General features: G+C 34.3%; 3 protein-coding genes across 3 annotated transcripts; 2 read left to right on the top strand and 1 right to left on the bottom strand.

Moving 5' to 3' along the window:
• Nucleotides 1-1,426: 1,426 nt before the first annotated feature.
• LOC114727346 (uncharacterized) lies at nucleotides 1,427-8,237 on the top strand. Its single transcript, XM_028914045.1, has 7 exons — nucleotides 1,427-1,539; nucleotides 1,626-1,939; nucleotides 5,598-5,724; nucleotides 6,172-6,309; nucleotides 7,224-7,312; nucleotides 7,453-7,624; nucleotides 8,147-8,237. The coding sequence occupies exons 2-5, from the start codon at nucleotides 1,626-1,628 to the stop codon at nucleotides 7,257-7,259; spliced, it is 615 nt and encodes a 204-aa protein (XP_028769878.1). The 5' UTR covers nucleotides 1,427-1,539; the 3' UTR covers nucleotides 7,260-7,312; nucleotides 7,453-7,624; nucleotides 8,147-8,237.
• Nucleotides 8,238-8,504: 267 nt separating this feature from the next.
• Nucleotides 8,505-9,656, top strand: LOC114727347 (uncharacterized). The gene is made up of 2 exons (XM_028914046.1): nucleotides 8,505-9,254; nucleotides 9,348-9,656. The coding sequence occupies exons 1-2, from the start codon at nucleotides 8,987-8,989 to the stop codon at nucleotides 9,641-9,643; spliced, it is 564 nt and encodes a 187-aa protein (XP_028769879.1). The 5' UTR covers nucleotides 8,505-8,986; the 3' UTR covers nucleotides 9,644-9,656.
• A 6,959-nt stretch (nucleotides 9,657-16,615) lies between these two features.
• LOC114727343 (eukaryotic translation initiation factor 3 subunit B) lies at nucleotides 16,616-22,113 on the bottom strand. Its single transcript, XM_028914043.1, has 12 exons — nucleotides 22,096-22,113; nucleotides 21,861-22,067; nucleotides 20,917-21,154; nucleotides 20,608-20,754; nucleotides 19,775-19,903; nucleotides 19,532-19,660; nucleotides 19,374-19,457; nucleotides 19,172-19,296; nucleotides 18,889-19,087; nucleotides 18,237-18,769; nucleotides 17,973-18,081; nucleotides 16,616-17,205 (listed from the first exon to the last, which is right to left on the bottom strand). Exons 2-12 carry the CDS (start codon nucleotides 21,980-21,982, stop codon nucleotides 16,861-16,863), a joined length of 2,160 nt encoding a protein of 719 aa, XP_028769876.1. The 5' UTR covers nucleotides 21,983-22,067; nucleotides 22,096-22,113; the 3' UTR covers nucleotides 16,616-16,860.
• Nucleotides 22,114-22,596: the final 483 nt, after the last annotated feature.

The raw sequence follows: 22,596 nt of genomic DNA, 5'->3' as shown, positions 1-22,596 counted from the left end.
TAGCTCAAATGACATCCCATATCAGTTGTGGGTTCTATATCCTAAGTACCCAAAATAAGGGCAGTGTGTGCGGTAGGTGTGCAGATCCCTTTCTCTGTAGGGGGATGGATGGGCATTAAATTGTTCCAAATAAAAGAATGATGGCCTGATGGGAGAGTTTTGGATGGACACGGAAGAAGCTATTTGAAGAAACTATATGAAGGGTGGTGATGAGAAGAAAGAGGAAATTATTGAAGAGGATGATCTTGCACAATAATGAGGAGATTAACATGAAAATGAAGAAACAATGGAGATCATAAAATTGAAACCTGTTGACTCATATGGTGTTTTATAAGGAATGATAGAAACATATCATATACGTAATGAAGACAATATGGGAACGCTGACGAGAGTGAGTGATCCGCTTAGAATTTCTTAATTAAAGGGAATATGGTACTACCTCCGGTCCTAATTATAAGACCCAGTTGACTTATTTGAAGAGATTAAGGAAGTAAGTTAAGTTAGTTATTTGTAATAAATAAGTGTTGTCATTCCTAAAATATTCTTGCTAATTAAGTGTATTGGCTATAACTATCATTATTAGAAAGACTATCTTGGAAAAAAAATACATAAGTATGAGAGACAAAATGGATTGGGGTCTTATAATTAGGACCAAATAAAAAGTCAAACAGGGTCTTATATTAAAGACCGGAGGTAGTATCATTTAGGTCTTAAAAAAAAACTGCTAAAACTAAAACTTAATGTGAATTTTTAAATATGTTCACAAAAATGTGAATTTAAATAAATATATTTTTCCTTAAAATAAATAAATTAACATTAGAGCTTTGACTGCCAGCATTGCATGGGTGAGGGACTTAGGATTTGAACCCTCATTCCGAGGTTCACCTAAAAAGTTTTGTAACCATCCAAGAATAAATTTAAATAATAATCTGATGTTCCCTGATACCAAGTTTGTTTTGATTTGAGCAGTTTTTCTAATGTGATTTTCTTTTTACCCACAATGTTCCAATCTTGAACCCAAATCCTCAACCTAACCACCATTAAATAAAATGATGAATATTTTTAATTACATGTACTTTTTATTTCTTTTTTGGCGCTTTTTGGTTGCATATACGGAACATTATAATTTATGACTTGAGTAGAACCAAGAAAAAAAGAAAAGAAAAGAAAAGAAAATCTCTTCTCAAGGAGAATAAAGAGATTGAAAACGTCTACCTTAGATTTAACTAACTTAGTATTCGTTTGACCAAAAAAACAAGAAAAAAAGAACTAACGTAGTAGTCGTTTGACCAAATGGGAAAAAAAAAAAAAAACTAACGTAGTAAGGTTGGGTTCGGTTTAACGTTGAAAATAGAAATTTAATTTGAATGCATTTTGCCTTGGGCTGTCGTCTCCGTCTCGCTCGTCTCCCACCTCTTCTTCTCAGCTGCTTGCCTTTGCCTCCGCCATATCTCCTCTCACCTCTGCTATTGCAGCCGTGCACGGCACCTCGGCTCTGTCTCTGGCCTTCTCTCTTCCGCCGTCGTTTCTTCTTTCACGGTTAGATTTTTGTTTTTTTATCTGTATTTCCACATGGGCTTGGGTTTTTGGTTTTTCTTCTTCTTTCACTCTTCTACTTCTTTCAGATGTATAAAAAGATGAATCGACATGACTCTATACGAGGAGTTTCTGCTTGCAATGGATACCAACGCGGGAAACCACGGCCCAGGAAATTCCAAGTTAAAGTCGTGAAATACTGTGGGTGGCAAACCGACGCCGAGACTCCAACGCCGGCTGATCGAGTAAAGAAAGATATGGGATCAGAATTCTATGCCGGTTCCTCCGTGTCTCTGCCATCACCGCCGCCAATTTTGGTTCCCTTGCCGGATTTTTTAACTAAGGCGGTCGGTGACGTTAAGAATGACTTGCCAAGAAATTTACCTTGCTCCCGCCAAGAAAGGTAAGTAATTTCCTAACACCGCATTTATTTTTTCCCTTTGTTCTTTTTTTTTTTTTTTTTACCCAATAGGTATTTCTAGGGTGAGTTCTAGTCTTTGTGACTTAGGCGTCTGGTCTGATCAAGTTTTTTTCCCCATATCAAGGTTGAGTGCCTGCAGCTTTCACTTGCACTGGTTTATTGAATTATTAAATAAACGGGCTTAATACACACTCTGACACGCATTAGTGAAATGGTCTTTATCCTGATACAGCAAGAGTTGCAATTACACTTACTGGGAAAATAATGTTAGTGATGTGAAAATAAATGTGTGGCAGTTCATCAATATCAGTCTATACTCATAACTTTTTATAGGCGAAACTTGTTTTCTTATCCCAAGTATTTATTTTTGAACCAATGGATGTGACCCGCTTGACTTCAGTTTGAATATGGTTTTGATATTTGTTGCATATCTTAGGATCCTATATCTGTTATTGAATGTCAACGGAAAATCAAAGGTTATAGGGAGAATGTAATTTGGGGCAGGCGGTGCTTAAATTTCCTGCTTCGCTTGAACTGTTTTGGGCAAAGTCTTTTGGATTCTTAGGAAGGAGACAATGTGGCGAAGCCAGCCGGAATTCGGTGCTGCACCATACATGTGGTGTATGTCACTGCTACGATTCTCAGCTGGCCCTACGTGAGTAAGCCATTTGGAGACTCACTCGGCCAAGCAGCAAAAAAAAAAAAAAAAAAAAAGAAAAAAAAGAAAGAAAAAAAAAAGAGAAAAAAAAAAAGAGGAGACAAAGGAAGAGAATCTTCATCGTAGCTATGGGACAGGACATCCTTGTCACCATTCCGGTACTCATAGGTTGTTGTGAGTGAGCCGTTAGGATTCTCACTTTACCTCATTGAGAAGAAAAAAGAGGCTGCCCTTAACAGTTCTTGTTGCATTCAGGGACACCAATTTGGCCCTGTCGTTACCGTTACGAGTCCCTTTGGATTAGCTGAGTGAGCCTTTCGGATTCTCACCTCATCCATTATCAGTCCTTCTGTTACATTCAAGTATTTTTTGTGTGATCACTAAAATATGTGCGAACTTCAGAGCTATGTTCAAATTGTAATCTGAGTGTGTAGCTCCAAAAGTTCACAATTTCTTCTGGGGTATGAACAAGTCCAGCTGAATATGGTGCCATGAGTTGGAGGCTGAACTTCCTTTTATTGCTATGTATTTATATGTTATGTTATTGCATTGTTGTCCCAATTGTGCTAGCTCTTCTTGTTGCTCTCTTGAACATTGCCTTAAGCTAATGCTTACGTTAATATTTTAGCCCTTTAGTTTCTTTATTATATTAATTGATACCACAAATACAAAACCCTGCACGGCCTCGAATCTTGATAAGTATCATGGGGGTGAAGATCACTTATTGGAGTCCTATGTTAATGTGTTGAATTAGTACTTTTTCTTCGTTTGTCCTGTCTATTATTAGTTAGTTTAGTAGGAGTCCTATGTTTGACATGCAATTGCTCCATGAATGCCTATCTTTAAATTTAGGAATCTTTAAATTTAGGGGCTATAATTTTTTGAAGCTATTCTATTTTTAAGTGGTGAAAATGCCAAGTCAATATTTTATTTCAACTAAGATTATTTTACTAATTACTAATTTTCTGTTTATTCATCACTTGAAAGCACTCCACCTTCTTCCAAATAAAACTCACGGTTTTTTTCCTTCAAATTTTGGAGGTTTTCTGTGAGTTTTCACCTATCAGGTGGAGGTTTTAAAGTGTCATTATGTTTTGAAAATAATTTCACAAAAAAAAAATCAAGCTCTCTTAATTGCAAATATTTTATATTTTATTTCAGCTAAGATTATTTACTAATTACTAATTTTCTGTTTATTCATCACTTAAAAGCACTCCACCTTCTTCCAAATAAAACTCACGGTTTTTTCCTTCAAATTTTGGAGGTTTTCTGTGAGTTTTCACCTATCAGGTGGAGGTTTTAAAGTGTCATTATGTTTTGAAAATAATTTCACAAAAAAAAAAAAATCCAAACTCTCTTAATTTCAAATATTGTATATTTAATTTGAACCCCCTATTTAGATGCAGAGGCTAAAAAATCAATTGTTAACTTGAAACTATCAGGAAAAGGCAGTGAGGAACTAGATATGAAATAAAGCAATATGGTTGGATCATGATTAAATACAAGAGTCTTGAAGGTTTATGTAATATTTTAACGATGAACAGAATGGTAATAGAGGGAAATTAGTCATGTTTATATATTGATAGTCCATGGATGATTAAGAGAAGCCTAGCAGTTGAACAGTAGTGGAGTATATTTAAGAATGGCAGATGTTTAAGGATATGTAGTTGAAGTTTAGTGGCTGAACAGTGGTTAGTTACAGGCATAGTTGATAAAGATTGATAATTCATGGATGATAGAGGATAGCAGAAGCCTAATAGTTGAACAGTGGTGGAGTATATTGACAATTGGCAGATGTTTAAGGATATGTAGTTGAAGTTTGGTGGCTGAACAGTGGTTAATTACGGGCATGGTTGACAAATATTGATAATTCAATGATGATTGAGGATAGCTGAAGCCTAGTAGTTGAACAGTTGTGGAGAATATTTTTGAATGGCAGATGTTCGAGGACATATAGTTGAAGTTTAGCGGCTGAACAGTGGTTAACTACAGGCATAGTTGATAAATTTTGATAATTTATGATTGAGGATAGCTGAAGCCTAATAGTTGAACAGTTGTGGAGAATATTTTTGAATGGCAGATGTTTCAGGATATATAGTTGAAGTTTAGCGGCTGAACAGTGGTTAATTACAGGCATAGTTGATAAATATTGATAGTTCATGGATGATTAAGGATAGTTGAAGCTTAGTGGCTGAACAGTTATTAGTTATGAGCTTAGATAAATGCTGATAGTTTTTGGATAATTAAGAACAGAAGAAGCCTAGATAGTTGTTGAACAGTGGTTGATTACGGGTTTATTTGATAAATAGTTGATTAGTTTAATTATAGTTGTTTATAGCATGGACAGCAAGAGATATTTTCCTCATATTTTCCATGTTTTGAGAATATGGTGATGGAAGTTCTACTCCCTCAGGTCACACTTTGAAAATTTGTGGAATGATAAAGCCCCCCTGATTAATCTCAAGTCTGAAAAACCTCTTAGACAGGGGGGTTTTAATAAACATCTAACCCATGTTTGCCTTAAAGACTGCTGTTACAGGAGGAACAGTTAAGATATTTGGAGGTAAACAAATACAAAATAGACAAAATCAAGCCAGGTACTTGTGAAGTGATTGGTATGTGTTATTGAAATATTTAAAAAATGCCCATATTTAATTTTTCTAATTATAGAGGGTCAGGTTATGTGATTTGCAATTTTTTGGTTAATCTTTCTATGCGAGTGTTGTTTAACAATTGGGGATTCATTGTTTGTGTCCTAGCGACTTAATTCAAACCAGTTTGGACGTGACTTAATTACAAAGTCTTGCTGTTGCCAAACAATGGTTAAACAGACTAATTTTAAGTAAGGTTAACTTTTGAAATAAATAATTATACGATATTGAATTGTGCCTGCATATTCTGTCTTTGTGGGAAAACGTAATATCAAACACCTAAAAACTATAAATAAAACTTCTAATAGCATTGTATCCCTCTGTGATGTAGATGGAGTTTGTTACTTCTAAAGAACTGGAGTAGTTCAGCAAGATGCAGAAGGATACTGATTCAAGCAAAATATCTAGAAGAAAATCGGAACTTGCTTTTGGTAAAACTCTTTCCAAGGTGTTTCATGGTGAGTACAAGTTTGGTATCCATGTTAATCTTTCCCTCCTTATTTTTGCACTGATATTGAGGGTAAGTGATTGTATGTGTTGTTAATTCTGTGCCAACTGCTGATGTCTTTATTTGCTGGTATTGGAATGCTTGCAGATTTGCATGGGGTCTGAATTTAAACAAGCACGTCAACAACATAGGATTGTATTTTGTTGTGGTATATTGATATGTTGATTTTGATAGGATGTTCTAGTGTTGTATAATGGGTACTGTGATCAAATAAAGATAAATTTTTCTAATGGTATTGATCAGTAGAAAAACTAATCAAATCATGATGCTCTCCCCTGTAGGGAATTATGTGCTAAAAGATACATTTGATGTCAGATTGGAGAAAGGATTTTTTTTATGGGAAGTGAAGTGAAAAAAAATCTTTTTATTAACCAGTAAAGGATGGGCTCTGATGTAGACCAAGAAAAGGTGGAATGCGAGGGGGAAAGAGCAGCTCCTCCTCACTCGTGGTGAAGCCCAGGAGAAGGAAGCTTGTGACCTGTTCCAAGATAAAAACAAGTGGGCAAAGAGAGAGAAACATATGGTGAAAATGGTGGTAAGTGAGCATTGATTTCTGTCCCTTGCTCATTCTAATTCTCGTTATAGTGAATCCTGTCAGTACTTAAATTCTCCTTCCAACTGAAAGGGGAGGAGAATCAACGGTTTGTCATATGCTCAAATTTTCTTTTTACGTTAAGAAATCTCGTTTTGTTAATGTAGTTTTCTTGCATTCCTCAAGCTAGGACCAATAACTTGCAGAAAAACGTTAGTTCCATTATGATCCAATATTATCTGCAGTCATGTACTGGCTTGATTCTGACTGAATCCCTGTGCTCTTAAAGTAATTCTGAATATCAGATGATAGCGTCTTGATGTTGCATGAAAACCCAAAAAACGGGTCCTGTCTTTAACATTCCTTTTAACCTTTTAGGGCTTGTGTTGTTTATATATGATTAAAGGTCACCTTATCATTAGGTGTCCTATGTATGAAAGGTGATGCACCTATAATATGCTCCTAGTCCACATAGTTTTAACCCTAATTGTAGAAGTGGAAGGAAACTTTAATCTAAGACCTGAAGCGCATAATTTTGAGATGTATTATCCATCAGTAATCTTTAGATGGCTCTCTTGCATTGGCCATTTTTTAGATCCTCACTTTATAAAATAAGGAAAATCAGTTGGAAAGATTGATGTAATGTGCCAAAATTGAAAATTGAAAAAAAGTTCTTTATCTTGATCATAATTGACTATAACAATGAGAATGATCATATTTACTTTTTCCTCTTTTCTGTTTATTATTACTGTCAACTGCAAGGGCAGACTGTAGGAATCTACAGCCCGTCTTACAGGGTTGAGTTTGCATGCAAATCTGTGCTTAGTCAGGTCTAAATGTTTCTTGCATAAGATACCTGATTTATGCTTTTTCCGTTTTGTTTCCTTTTCTCAATATATGCTTTCCCCACTAAAAAGATAGCCACACTACTTGCGTATTCTGAAAGAGCATAGCTTGCAGAAAAAATAAGTGAAGCCAACCAGCAGAATCGGTTCCCAAAAGACAGGTCAGTGCCTATATCAGATTACTCTAAATCGTTCTTAATTCGAAATCTTTGCTTTTACATATTACAGAAAGTGTGGTAGTTCCCAACTATTTCTCAAGAGTCTCAGTCTTCTGAAATATTGAATGAATTGGTTAAGCTAGATGGACGTTTTCCATGGGTGATTCTTTCAAATGGTTGACTAGAAAAAGAGCAGGAAGTCAGGAACATTGAAATAACCACACTTCAAAAGCTAGCTCATAAGGTTGGAGAGCCTGAGGTCCATGTGAATTATTTTGGAACCCATGCTTCCCTATGCGGGAAGGCATTGCAAAGGTTTGAACATCATATTAGAAATCTACTATACAATCAAAAGCAACAGGGTAGATTTAATCAAGCTATTCGGATGTTGCATCTGCCCTTGGTTAAATATGATGACACTAAAACAAGATTTTGATTTATGGCTGTATTATTAGTAAAATAAAATGCATTAACAGAAATACATAATACAGGAGGTGAATTGGACTTGCATATTGGTAAGCTATCTTTGGGTTTTTTGATCTTGATAATTAATTGTAATAGGCTAACTGTAATAATCCATAGAGATAATGGGAAATGTTGCAATTACATGTCTTATTCATTATTATTCCCAGTCATCAGTCACTGATACACCCACTAGTATAAAGTTGGGGCATGTACACCCAATGAAATGCATTGAAGATTCAGCTATCCAATCTAAATATATAATACTACAAATATTTTCATTTTCTTTGGATCTGTTAATCAATTGTAGTGTGTTTCACTAGACTCGGGTGTTCTAATTCCTGATCCTTTCTCAACTTTTTGTATTTTTCTTAGGAGGAATAGTTCTTTTTGAACTCAACTAATAGTAATTTCTTTCATGATACGAAGGACGAAGCTAAGAATTGAACCTCCAATAACTTAAAGAGTAAGAGCTCCTGCTACTTATGTTAAGCTGCTCCTGCTACTTATATACTCTTCCGGTCCTTAATATAGAACCCAATTGTTGAGTTGGTTTTGGTCCTAAATATAAGACCCATTTCTCATATTTATCAGTTTTCTCTAAATTACCCCTATAGATACTTTCTTAACCATAATCAAGTAGAAGAGGGAGAGGGGTATTAAGAAAGATGATTATGATATTTTAGGAAAAGTATGTCACATTTTTTATAATTAACTAACTTACCTAACTTCCTTAATCTAATCAAATTAATTAAATGGGTCTTATATTAAGGACCGGATGAGTATTACATTATTACTTATATGCATGAAATGATGCGTAGTTGATGTTGATCCCATGCATGCTTATAGATTTATAATTTTAGGATAATATATCTCATATAAACTTGGAATATACTGCTGCTTTGTGTGGGTGTGTGGGTGGGTGTGTGTGTGTGTGTGGGTATATCCGTTGTTTGTTAGAGAAATTAATCAAAGCAGTTTAATTTGTTGGTTGTAATCAGTGCTTTATTAGGCATGACTCATGCTATCCCATGCACCACACCAGCTCATGCTCATCTTGCAATTATTTCTCTGTTTGTTATTCATAGCTTATGACTTAGACATGGAAATATTAATTCCTTTTTTTTTTTTTGCCCCCCAACTCGCAATCTCCTCCTATATATATGTGCGTGCGCGCATGAAATTATATGAAACGAGCATCTTCATCAATCATACATGTCATATGTTGAGATCATCATCAGAATGTTGAGGAAGAACAGTGAGAAGCAGAAGCAGAAAAGGAAGGTTAATAGAAGAAGGATGCCGATAAAAGTCAACATTGTGGGAAGTTCGGGAGCATTGAGGTTAGTGGTGAACGAAGACGATGTCGTTTCTGATGTGATTCACGCTGCTCTCAAGTCTTATGCTCGTTTAGGAAGGCTTCCTCTTTTGGGTTCTGATGCCAACCATTTCCTTCTTTATTCTTCCAGTGTCACATTCGACGGTATTATTTTTGTTATGTTACCATGAATTTGTTCTTAAGTTCTATGCTCTTCTCGTGTTTGTTTTGATAGTTACAGTATTTTTTTTTGGGCAGTTTGGAGTCCAACGGAGACCATAGGAAGTTGCGGGTTTAGAGACTTTGTTCTGAGAAAGAAGGCTGTGAAGGAAACAAGAGGATTTCAAATCAAAGATGAGACTAATAACAAGCAAAATCGTGGCTGGAACTCGAAGAAGTGGAACTCGTGTTTTACCACAAAAGCAAATCCAGATATTGATCTATGTGTTCTCGTACAATATATCGGAAAATTAATAGGGAGCACTCTTTATAACTTATGGGATTATAATGGGGACCCAGTAGAAAATATCAAGTGTTTAAATTTTATGATCTGAATAATTTAGATGAGACGTGCATGGGATGTTTTTTTTTAATTTGTTTGACATAATTAAATTCATATCCGATTATATCATTTTTCTTGAAATATATCTGGATTGAGAAAAATAGATAAAATGATCATAACAAACTTACTTGGGCCGCATTATTAGGAATTAATATTTTATACATATTCATTTATATAGACATATGTCTAGTTAATTTTATTTTATTTCTGGCAAATTATATAGAGACTAATAAATTAAAATTTAATTAGCCCTCTCTAGCCCAAAAAAAAATCTATAATAATTTAGTTTAATCCTAGAAAAAGATTCGTTATCTTAATATATTTATATATATATTATCCTAAGAATTTATCTCCATCATCTCCCCCGTCTATATATACAGATCGAGAGGAGCCTGCGTCATATAAACGTCCTGGTCGTACATATTCTCAGGGTTTCTTCTTTGATGATTTGCTTTAGGGTTTTCTCTCTCAGCCTGGCTTCTTCATTATGTTTCTTCTTCACATCCCACAAAAGGGATTGGTATTACCGTTGCATCGGCCTTGATCCTCAATTCTCAACTGTAAATATATAATTTCAATATCGCAGCTGAGTTTATCTGTGTCGTCGTAAAATGTTGGGAAAAAATAAGATGAACTACTTCACTTTTAAAAGGAAAGACGAGGATGACCAGAAAAAGAAGATCAACAAGAAGAAGCTGACGAGGTTATTGATCACAATTAACGTTAGTGGAAGTGCAGGGCCTTTGAGATTTCTGGTCAACGAGGATGATCTTGTTTCTAATGTCATTCAAATGGCTCTCAAATCTTATGCCCGTCAAGAAAGGCTTCCTCTTCTAGGGTTTGATGCTAAGGATTTTCTTCTCTACTGTCCCACGAAACTTGATGGTATATTTCATGTTTTGTTTATTTGTTTTGCCCTATCAGATTTGCATATTGATATAATCTAGTTTGTTATTAAAAATGACATGTATTTCTAGCATATATGTATATATACTCTAATACTATTATTGTTGATTTTTTTTTGGATATATTTTGAAACAGCTCAAAATAAAATTATAATAAACTTTTACTTATATGCAAACCATATAGCTTTCGTATCTTGGATCTTTGATTCATGTTATTTTTCTTTATCTGATTTGATTCACGATTTATTTTTCTTTCCTATCAGATATTCGTACATTGATCCAATGCACACGTATTATGTATCTGGTTTGTGATTAAAATTGACCTATATTTTAGTACCATATATATTATCATATACAGTATAATATTATTGTCCATATCCTTTTTTTTAAGCCGGGGAGCATCTTATATATATATATATATATCGAAGCAGGTGAAAATAAAATTATAGAAGACTGTTTATATAAAAAAATATATAATGAAAACTGATATCTGGTTTGAATTTAAAATTATAGTTTAAATTTAATTTAATTTTTCACATTTAATTATGCAAACTAGATATCGATCTTTCGTATACTGTATTAGATATTAGTTTACAATGTTTTATTCTTGTATATCCGATTCGAATATTCATTTTAATGCATTTGATTAGCTTGGTAGTATATCTAACATGCGCAATTTTACGGCTTGTTGATTATGAATAATGAGTTTTTAAGTTTCCAGATATGTATATATGCCATGACAGTGGAAGCGTACGTTTTGGCAGGCTTAAGTCCAATGGAGGCCATAGGATGTTGTGGGGGGAGAGAATTCACATTGATAAAGAAGAATACGAACGTTGGCCTCAAAAATGACTCCCAAAAGCAAAACCTTCCCAAGTGGAGATCTTGTTTTGTCATTCGACCAAAATCTGTCCTTGCTTCTTAATTAATTAATACATCAGTACATATATTGTATGCAAAAAGTTCATATACGTAATATGCTCAGACTTAATTAATAGACATGGTTTTTTTATGATAGTGATTTTTGTACTCTTTTATTATGTTTAACCTATGTATAAGCATTCATTGGTTTATCACATTTGAATGTAATACTCCCCCGGTTCTTAATATAAGATTTATTTAATTAATTTGATTAGATTAAGAAAGTTAGGTAAGTTAGTTAATAATAAGAATAAGACATGTTTTTTCCTCAAATACCACAATCATCTTTCTTAATATCCTCCTTTCCTCTTCTACTTAATTATGGTTGAGGAGTATTCATAGGGATAATTTAGAAAAAATTGATAAATATGATAAATAGGTTTTATATTTAAGATCAAAATCAACTTAATAATTGATCCTATATTAAGGACCAGAGGACTACTAATTAACTGATGGTTAGGAGGAGAGTGGTGTATAATTTGTCTTTTCCTCTTAAGTTATACACCTTACATCAATGAGCCCTCCAACTAAAGATTAGTGATAAATAAAGTATCTGTGCGTATCCATGTAGTGCTTGACAATGTCTCAAATAAACCCCTAATAAGAGGATACCTCGTGTGCTTCTTTTTTTTTGGGGGGTGGGGGGACACAGAGATCAGCGGATGGATCATGCATCTCACGCCAATGATTCCCCTTATTTTTTTAAAAAGGAAAAATAGTCTTCATTGGTGTTAAATTCAAAAGTAGCTAGCCGTTGTCTCTTGGTTCTCAAAGTTGATGAAAAATCATACTTTTAGTTTATACAAATTGATTTATTCCCAAATTTAGTCTTCATAAGTTAACAAGTTATAATTTCGCTTCCACCATTAACTTAATCTTGTTTTATTATCTATATTTTTTTTGTTAGTGAAATTAAAAATATTTAAATAAAAGAGTATACACACAATTACTTACCTTAAACACATTTTAATTCACAAAGTCATGGTTACAAACTTTTAAACTACACATATTAAATTAATTAAAAATAAGAATTTGATGGAACTATGAAAATTACAATTACTATTTTTCTTTTTGATAAATCAAATAAGTTATATATTAACATTATTTATTATTTAATACTACTTCCAATACTAAATATAAAATCTAATTTGTCATGCAATTTGTATTGTGCACTAGATCTTATGTTTAGAATAGGAGGTAATATTATTGTTTAACCAATCCGCGGTACATGTACATCTCCCACAAACTTGTCCTTTAATTATAAACTTATCTGTCACCCAGAAGTTATATCTCATACATATCACTAATCTCTCAGTGATCACCAAATCATTTTAATGTATCAGTCCATTAAATACATAAATATATATAAAGAGGACATGTTTCAGTTCCACAATTTAATGCATTCTCCACCAATGCATGCATTAAAATCACAGTGAGTTGATGTAAATTGTCTATGGTTTGTAAATAATGTGATATCTTTATTATATGTGGATATAGTTGTGTTTTGTGTGTATATGTATGCATCCATTAGTTGGAATCCGTCACGTCTTGCTTTCACTTTTCCCCCATCTTAAGAACTTTAATGGCCTTTTTAGTATTAAATTGTTTAAGTGCGTTGCTAGAAAACAAGTCACTTAATGGAAGTGCGCAGACCATCATATGAATATAATTAAGAAAGAGGGATTCGCTTGACAATGCTTATTGTCTCTCTAGTTCTCGCATTCGCATCCTTGTCATGGAATCCGTACAAACAAGTATTAGATTAGTTTAACAAATACTCTTCTGAGACAGAGAGAAAAGATTTTTTCATCCTATTTATAAGTTTCTTTCATTAAAGTTTTAGTATGAATATACTATTTTGTCATTTATTATAATATAGATAATTATTTTTTTCTAAAGGTATATATAATAAATAGGGATAAAATTGGAAAGTTATTCTATTTTAATAGAGAGTTAATGTAGTTTAAGATTTTTCTTAATCTGTGAAAATATGTTAGAAATATCTTATAAATAGGATCAGAGCTGAGCAACAATTTAAACTCATCAAGATTGACAACGACGACAACAAAGACACTAACAAGTAATTTCACCAAGGGTAATTAGGTCATTTTGAAAAAGACCCTTAATTTCAAAAGGGCCTGATCATAATAGTAAGGACTTGTATAGGAATTAAGTCATATGTCAATAGCAAGTTGTTTTAGTGACAGCAATATCCACCATGCTTAGATGTTTGTGTGCGTGGTTATTGTCCCTCTTTCTTTGGAATTTTTTAAATTTTTGGGTAAAATGCTTACGGTAGGTTGTCACTTGGGGAAAAGCAATCAATCACAATCCATATCCCATGTCCTTATAGAGTTAAATATCATAATATTATCCTGCATGACCACTCCCATGCAATCTGCCCTATTTATATATATATGATATGAAATGAAGGTCTTGGCAACATATATGCTCACAGTAAATCTCTTTCTTTGATAATTCTTTTTGTTTTTTTGTTTCTCGCAAGAGCGATCGAGAGTGAATGGTGCCATTGTTGCCTCAGCCTCGATCCTTGGCACGAAAAATGGTGGGCAGGAACAGCCCAGGAGATCAGCAGAAGAAGAAGAAAGAGGAAGAAAAAGACAAGAAGAAGACAGGAAAGCTAACAAGGTTGTTGATCACAGTGAGTGTTGCAGGAAGTGCAGGACCTTTGAGGTTTATAGTGAATGAAAACGACGTCGTTGCTGACGTTATTCACATTACTCTCAAATCTTATGCTCGTCTTGGAAGGCTTCCTCTTCTCCCATCATCTGATCCCAACAGTTTTCTCCTCTACTGTCCTCTCAAATTTGACGGTATTATTACTGCTACTACTTTACTATTATTATTAGTTTCTTTTTTTCCTGTGGGTTTGATTGTGCTTTTTCCTTTTGACAGATATTTTTATCTGAGAAAATTTATCAACATGATCCAGTATGGATCCAATATCTTGAAACTTTTCAAGTTATAGTGGACCCGTACACTCGTACGAGTCTAAAATAAGTGGCGCTTTTTACTGCGCTTCTCCTTCTCCTTCGTCTTCTTCACCGCATATATATTCTTCTGAAATCTTAAGGTTTAAATGGTTGAAAGTTGCAGCTGTGAGTCCAAAGAAAGCCATAGGAAGTTGTGGAGCAAGAAACTTCATATTGTGGAAGAAGGAGGAGGAGAACGAGGACGTCCAAGAACGACGAATGACAATCAAACATGAGACTCAGAAGCAAAATCATCGTCGCTGGAACTTCAAATGGAAATCATGTTTCATCGTCCAACCGGAAGACGTCCTTGCGTCGCTTAGGATATTAATATATTTATGTTTGATGATAAATTCGTGAGTTACTACTATTATGCGTTTAAGTCTTTGATTATGATTTGCCCGTATAATACTCTCCGGTCCTTAATATAAGACTCATTTAACAAATTTGATTAGATTAAGGAAGTTAGGTAAGTTGGTTATTTAAGAAATGACACATTTTTCAAACAATCATCTTATACTCTTTCTCTATAGGGGTAATTTAGAGAAAATTGATAAATATGATAAATGAGTCTTATATTTAAGACCAAAACCAACTCAAGAATTGGGTTCTATATTAAGGACCGGAGGAGTATATATTTTCAGCTTCTCCTTCGTCTGAATAACCGAAACCACTTTACCATTTTATCAACAAAGTTGATCACGATCTTGAAAATATTTATAAGAAAATAGGTTGTCAGCTATAAAAATTTAACTAATAATTATAGTATCATATATATATACATATTTATATAAACATGGGGAATCCTAAAAAAATACTTTTAAATTTTAAAATTTCAAATCAGTATTGTTTACTACATTTCAATAATAATTGACAATATTTGGAAAGCAAATGACAATATGTTTTTATAGCCACTCTTAATTTGGGATTTTGAAATTTTTGAAGGTATTTATTTCTAGATTCTCCCTGAAAACAGTAACATTTCTTAATCCACGTCAGGCCAAGTAGAACTCTATGGAACGGCAAATTTTATTATCAAGTATTTAACTCGACTTTATTTCCATAATTCAAACTCGAAAATGTCTAAGATAAACCGGTACAATTCAGTGGTATGTCTTTACACCCATATTTCTTTTATGCAAGTGAAAGCAGCCTAATCTTAAGGCTATCTTCAAAACCCGATACAAGTCTTCATTGTGCTCTCATTAAATGTGAACACATTTCTCAACAAAAACTCACCTAAATTTATCCAACTCTTTCTGTTATTCTTGTTAGCGGCTCATAATTTTCTTGTCATGGTCCCTTTTTAATTTAGAAAATTATAATAAAATCATATAGAAGAGAAATAATTACTAAAAAGTCTAAATAACAACCTCAACAGCTTATAATAACAAATCCTATAATGAAAATAACAACCTCTGAGACTTGTTTTTTAATTATTTTCCTTGTTTGGGATTTCATTATAATTCGCTCTTTTAATTTTTTTTGAAACCCAAACTTGTCGATGTAAAATATTACACCACTCATTCTAGAACAATTGTTATTATGGAATTGTGTAACAATTGTTACTACCTTCGGTCCTTAATATAAGACCTTATTTTTTATTTTGATCCTAAATATAATATCCCAATCCACTTTGTGTCTCAGATTTATATTTTTTTTCAAAGTAATCCTTCCAACAATGATAGTTTTAGATAACAAATTTAATTAGCAAGGATATTTAAAAAAAATACCTATTCATTACAAATAGCTAACTTAACTAAATTTCTTAATATCTCCAAATTAGTCAACTGAGTTTTATAATTAGGACCAGAAGTAGTATTATGAAATTGTGTAGACAAGCTCACGAAGCTAGGAAAATTTTTGGTGAAGGATTGAGATTAGGAGTTATTTATATAAGCTGAAGGACCACAATCTCTGGAAATAAATTGAAAGACCAAAATCCTTCTTTACCAAAATAATTAAATAAACAAATTGTAATGATTGAATTTTCCTTAGTTTAACTACTAAATTTTGGGATCTGAGCGGCAAATTCATTAGACAACTCCCCACACGTATGCTTCTCTTGTTAACCGCCAGATGCTGTATTATGGTTTTTGATTGGTCATGCTAATTCAAATCGCATCATAATTGTGTGCTGCATTGAATGTGAAAGAATGAAGTTCATATGCAGGTTTCAAATCTTGGCCACAGTAATAATGAGATGATTTTGCTGAATTATGAAGTAGTCATTAGAGAACTAGGAAAAAGAAAATTACATAAAAGCCGACAACAAAATTGCCCACTCATGTCAGATAATGAAGTGGGGAATATTCCGGCCACAAAATGACGCTACAAAATTGGGTTTGGAAAAAAGAATCTTCTTCACTTTGCCAACTACTTAAGCCAAATCACTGTTGTTCATATTCAAAAGGAAGGACCTCCTCTGACACATCCACCACTTCTTCAACTTCAATGTCCTTAGCCTCATATTCCTCCTCTTCATCACTGGCTTCGCCATCTCTAAGCTTTTGCCTCTCTGACTTTTCTCCTTCATGAAGATGCTTCCATTGACTGAGCCACTTGTCCCACTCTTCTTTCAACACTCTACGCTTCTCACGTTCCTGTTCACTAAGAAGCAGGGACACGTCTTGGTCTTCTGCCTCGTACTTCTTACTGTACTTCTTCAGGGTCCTTGCAATCTCTTCCTCTTTTTCTGAACTCAAGAAAGATGGCGGTCTTGGTCGCCATAAGAACTGTTTGGGGAAGAAAAAAAAAGCACAAAAAGAAATGTGATTACTCAACATTTGCAGGAAAGACTAGCACAGGACTACTAATCAATACAAACTTCCAACACAAAATCTTCTATGATCCACGCCCCACTTTTAATCCTTCAAAGATGAGGTATTTTCATCTTCAATTTAATCTATCATAAAACTAACTTCTCAATCCAGCCACAATAGTGTTTATCAGTTTGGTCACTAGATTATCTAATCAGATTAGTTCTTTACCAATGAGCAATTGTCAAATTATTCTTTCACAAATAATATCATTATCAATAAGGCCCTGTATCGAATTATTGTAAATAAAATGAGCAATGAATTAAAAGACAAATTTAAAACTCATCAAATAAGAACTATGTCACATCAATTTGTCATAATGTCAATCGTAATAAATAAAGACTTTATGGATGAAGATTAAATTTATGAGGGGGGCCAATTTGAAAAAGACTAAAAAAGGCAATTCTGAGGGACCAAATTGAGAAATATTTTATCCATGAGGGATCAGATTGAAAAGATTATTATATGATCGAGGAACCAAGTTAATTAGTTAAAGAATACCTCACTTGTGAAAGACCAAAATGGGCTTTTTTTTTTTTTTTTTGGTCAACAAGAGGACAATTAACATTGCAATCCTTAAACCTTCTGCCAGTGACCAGCTAAACAAGATATACGTATATTACTCCTTCGACCATTGTAATGCTTGAGCTAACAAAAGCTTCGAGCAAGGAGTAATGACACACCTGGAAGAAGTGATCCTTCAAGATACGATAGAGAAGCTTGCCATTGAAAGACCATATATTGAAACCATTTTCCATTTCATGGACCGAAGTCACAGAAGTTGCAACATACCTAGAGCGTCAGATAGGTAATTTCAGAATAGCAACAACAATTAGATATTGAAAAGTCGCTTTAAATAAATATGAAATTATAGAATGATTTTAGAAAAAACTAACACAAACATATGCCTTTATTAGAAGTATCAAAATTTATTCTTCAAAGTTTACCTTCCTGTTGGGTCCCATTCAATATCTGTTGCCATAAAATGTTCAGCAGTAGCCATAGTTTCAAGTTCATCAACATTATAAAATTCCAATTGTCCATTGAAGCCTTTCAACCCTGCAAGCACAATGTAGCGACCTGCAGGTGACCAGAAAAGAGCATTTGCCTGCTTGCCTTTCAAAGTAACAAGTTTTGAAACCCGGCCAGTGTTCTGAGCAGTCCGCATGGTGTAAAAGCTAATATCAGGCTTAGGGTTATCACCATGAATAACCGCAAACCTATGACCTTTGGGCTCCCAAGCAAAAGCAATAATCTTATCATTTTTATTCTCAAGCTCCAGAACTTCAATGGGTATATCACGTTCTTTTATACGGAAAAGCTCAAAGCCTGTGTATGTACTTTTTTTGGTCTTCGTATACCGATCTACCTTAACAGCAAGGTAGTCCCCATTGCTTTGCCAGTACATCTTGCAATCACTAACACTGAAAAGGTTCTTCTGCCTGAGTTCCTCTTTACTGGGGATTTGAACAAGACTAACCTACTCATAAACCAAAGCATAATATCAATTTACAACACTTGAGATAAGACCATGAACATTAATCTAATGTAGCGAGCCAAACAACCAGAATGCAGGCAGTTCCACAAAACAGCACTTACCCTAGCAGGCTGGTTCCCGCCACCCATCTCAGGAACGAAAAGTGCAAGAATAGGATCTGTTGGAGACCAGCTGAAATCCATTACATTTTCAACCTTCAAGGACTTCTTGTCAATAAGAGAAAAGGTCTCAGTCTCATATACAGAGATCACATTTTTTCCCATTCTAGCAAAGTACTTGTCGTCTTTACCACCACCCCATCTGCAAAGATAATATCAATGTGTTTGGCCCACCAGAGATTCTAATACAATAGGATTTAAGCTAGAAAAGGGGGGGAAATGGTACCTGAAAACAGGCCATAACACCCCAGCAACACCCCCAGTACCTCCAACTGCAAAATCGTCTGCACTTCCTTTGAAATCCCTCATCACTTTACCAAGCCTCACATCAAATATATTTATCACAACCCTCTGTAAATAAAATTGACATTAGGAATGGCGCAAAAAAGAAACTCAATAAAATGATGAAGACAGGAGATTGAACTCACATTAGCATCACGAGGATTGCTTGGTTCATGGCTGCTATAAGTTACCAAATACTTCTCACCAGGTGAAAAATCAATGAGTTTCACCTGCAGTTAACATATGTATCATATAATTTACAAGTCAAGAGAAACATAATCTTAACTCTAACACAAAGCAAAACCTGTGGATGAGCATATCGCATAAGACGATTGAAGTTTGTAGCACCTCCCCAAACAGCTGCCCCCTGCCTGTGAACTGTTGCCAAATACGTACCAAGTGGAGACCATTGCACAAAACTCTCAGTCCAAAACTGTATTTGCATCAGATATAAGCTTGCAGTGGTCAGCAGTGACCCAAAGGGGCAGTGAAGAATAAATGATGAGAAGGCATTAATAGTCATACAGTAAAAAGGATGTGCACTCACTGTACGCTTGTAAACAGGATCAGGCTTCAAATGCCTTGCATCATTCCACAGAACCTCAGTATCAGAACCAGCACGGATCACAAACTGGTCTCGGGCCTTTGCATCAGTAAGCCAATGCTGAAGATTTTCCTGTTGAAGGTACAATACTAGACTGCATCACAAATATTGAAAGCTGCACATTTTACAGGCTCAAAATGATAGAACAATAAGGCATCAAATGTTGCATGTAAAAGTCTGAAAGAAAGCCACTAAATCATAATCATAAATTAAGAGAAAATATATACACACATGTGGTCACACCGCAGAGTCTCCAACAAGTAACGCACACATTTTGATTTTCAAAAGGATGCATGGTATATGATAATATTGAAATGGCTTCGGTTCAAATACAAATGTAAAAGAAAACTAGATAAATAATCAAATAAAACAAGGTGATGACCAAAAATAAATACATAAATAACAATACGTGGTCCCTAATAAGTTAAAAACACCTTGCGGATGTAAACCAGCAAAAATTGTTAAGCAATCAAATGATCATAATTCCTGGTCTAACAAATGCATATGGTCATCGTAGTAATATGCAATAACAGATATAAGTTGCATGGAAGGGTCAAGTCAATTAAATAGATAGTTTACATAAATAAAACCAAGACCACTGATTCCCTAGATGGACACGTGAAAGAACTTAAGAGTAGCATCAAAGTTCAAAACAAAAGTTTAATTTGCCGTTCTGCAGCTCTTCCTAAAATGTAGATCTAAAGAACAATTTCAAAACAAAAAAAAAAATCAAGCATCAAGCACTGAAAAGAAACAGAAGCGATATAAAATATTACTCCGGGAGCATATGGCTTTGTTTCAGGAGGAGCCCACTGATCTGGAACTTTCATAAACCGATCGAAGTCATCAAACATGGTCACTGAAAAAACATGTTGACGATCCAACTTGTATCCATGTGTCTTTTCTTTGGCAAGCTCAGCTTCCTAAAATGTGCGCCAGATTTGAAAAACAGAAAAATGAATTAACTAAAAAAAAATCTAATGCAGCGAACTAGAGGGAGAAAACTGATACTAAATTACTAATAACAAAGTTTTACATAAAAAAACGGAAAATGTTTCTTTCCTTTTGGGTTTTGACGCTCATACCTGAGGAGTATTGTACTCAATGAAGCAATAACCTAAACTTTTCTCAGTACCAGAATCAACAGGCATAAATAGGCCATCCTCTTTAATCACACCAATCTGACTAAAAATTTTACGTATTACACCTTCAAGCTTCTCAAACTTCTCCCGGGGCACAACTGGGAGGTTATCCACAACTATGATGTTGCCGAATCCAGAATCCAACTCCAGATTCTCCTCATGGTAGATATCTTCATCATCACTATGTTACGAAAAATAAAGCATAATCAGATCATTAGGCCAAGTGATGAATCAAAAGTCTGACAATTGTAAGCACCAATTTACATAAACCAAGACAAAATAAGACATTGTGAAGAAAGGTCGCCTCAAACATAAGTTACTTCAATCCTTAAATAAAGAAGGCATAAATTGTAATTGCATTTATCAGTTTGGACGAGGAGAGAGAGAGAGCTAATATAAGCAACTTAAACACTGAATTAGGTAGAAACAAGGATGAAGCCTTCATCAAGGCGGTTTCCCATCGCCAATTCTCTCATTTCTAAACTCCAAGGTTAAAAGAAACTTCCTACTTAAATAGAAATAACGAAATAACCAGACTAATTAAATTTCACCCCACGAACCATACCTTATGCAATGGATACGTGAATTTTAAAATATAGCGAAACTACTCCCGTAGCTTAAATGTAACACGCACTCCCGCAAAGACCAAACTCCAAATCCCACTTCATTAAGCGCTTGCTTGTATCTAGAAGTTCAAGGGAGCATGTTGTTGACATTACACATAAACTCATGGGTAAAATGTATTTTTCCCACCAAAAACCGTAAAATCATCATTTACTGAGTACAGACGCCAAAACAGTTGCCAAGGAAAGACTTAATTTTTATCTGCATTACCCATTCATCTACCAGTACAAACCAGAGACGTGCAAGAAGCCGGGGGCAAATACCTGACGACACCAAAATCATCGCCTGGCGGAAGCCGAATGGAATCCAGGTCAATGGTGGAAAGATCGACTCCAAGCCGTAATGCTGTTGCCTCAACCTCATTCATAACCATTACGTCCGCCATGACTAGACAAAAGGATATGAATTATCGCTTACAAACTACAAGGTTCTCGTTCGTCGGAGGAGACTGGTACTGTTTCCAGACATAAATAACTAAAAAGTGCATATAGTTTGAAACGGGAGCCTAGTCGTGGCAACAACAGTCTGAGGTTAGCGCGGCGCGGAGTTAGGTTTTGCGAGCAAGGTAGACGAAGCGGGCTCAGATCCTTTTATTATATCCTACCCCTCGTTTTAATTCGTTCTGTAATATTCGTCCGGTGATAAATATAACACTTATTTTTAAAATATAAATTATAATATAAAATGAATTTTATATTTAAAACCGAAGAAGTAATAAAATAAATATTATTATCGAGGGTGAACAAAATGATCTCAAAGTCTGGATGATTTTTTTTTTTTGCGCAAAATTATTATTATGAAATCACGAAAATAACATGATTGTTAAAAGAAATCTTAATAAAAGGTGGACAGCTTATCATTTTCTAGATTAAAATTTGTCATTCTTTTTTTTTGCCATAAAATTTGTCATTCACATATTATAAAACCTTTTAATAATTACACTCTTCTATAGGGATCACACAGTAATTCTTCTTCTTCTTCTTTTTGAGAATAAAAGAA

The sequence above is a fragment of the Neltuma alba genome, unplaced genomic scaffold, assembly GCF_004799145.2.
Source record: "Neltuma alba isolate B1F8T4 unplaced genomic scaffold, ASM479914v2 tig00012465_pilon, whole genome shotgun sequence".
Classification (NCBI taxonomy): domain Eukaryota; kingdom Viridiplantae; phylum Streptophyta; class Magnoliopsida; order Fabales; family Fabaceae; genus Neltuma; species Neltuma alba.
The sequence above is the reverse complement of the archived record's forward strand: the minus strand, read 5'-3'. Positions and strand labels throughout refer to the sequence as shown.

What these genes read in the sequence shown, in the direction of transcription:
- LOC114727346 (XM_028914045.1), top strand. Translation starts at nt 1,626, where the DNA reads ATGTATAAAAAGATGAATCGACATGACTCTATACGAGGAGTTTCTGCT. An exon ending in CCTTGCTCCCGCCAAGAAAG is followed by an intron (nt 1,940 to 5,597) that starts GTAAGTAATTTC and finishes TCTGTGATGTAG; the next exon opens with ATGGAGTTTGTTACTTCTAA. An exon ending in AACATATGGTGAAAATGGTG is followed by an intron (nt 6,310 to 7,223) that starts GTAAGTGAGCAT and finishes CCCACTAAAAAG; the next exon opens with ATAGCCACACTACTTGCGTA.
- LOC114727347 (XM_028914046.1), top strand. Translation starts at nt 8,987, where the DNA reads ATGTCATATGTTGAGATCATCATCAGAATGTTGAGGAAGAACAGTGAG. An exon ending in TTCCAGTGTCACATTCGACG is followed by an intron (nt 9,255 to 9,347) that starts GTATTATTTTTG and finishes TTTTTTGGGCAG; the next exon opens with TTTGGAGTCCAACGGAGACC.
- LOC114727343 (XM_028914043.1), bottom strand. Translation starts at nt 21,982, where the DNA reads ATGGCGGACGTAATGGTTATGAATGAGGTTGAGGCAACAGCATTACGG. An exon ending in CAAAGCCATATGCTCCCGGA is followed by an intron (nt 19,904 to 20,607) that starts GTAATATTTTAT and finishes TACCTTCAACAG; the next exon opens with GAAAATCTTCAGCATTGGCT. An exon ending in GTGTTATGGCCTGTTTTCAG is followed by an intron (nt 19,088 to 19,171) that starts GTACCATTTCCC and finishes TTATCTTTGCAG; the next exon opens with ATGGGGTGGTGGTAAAGACG.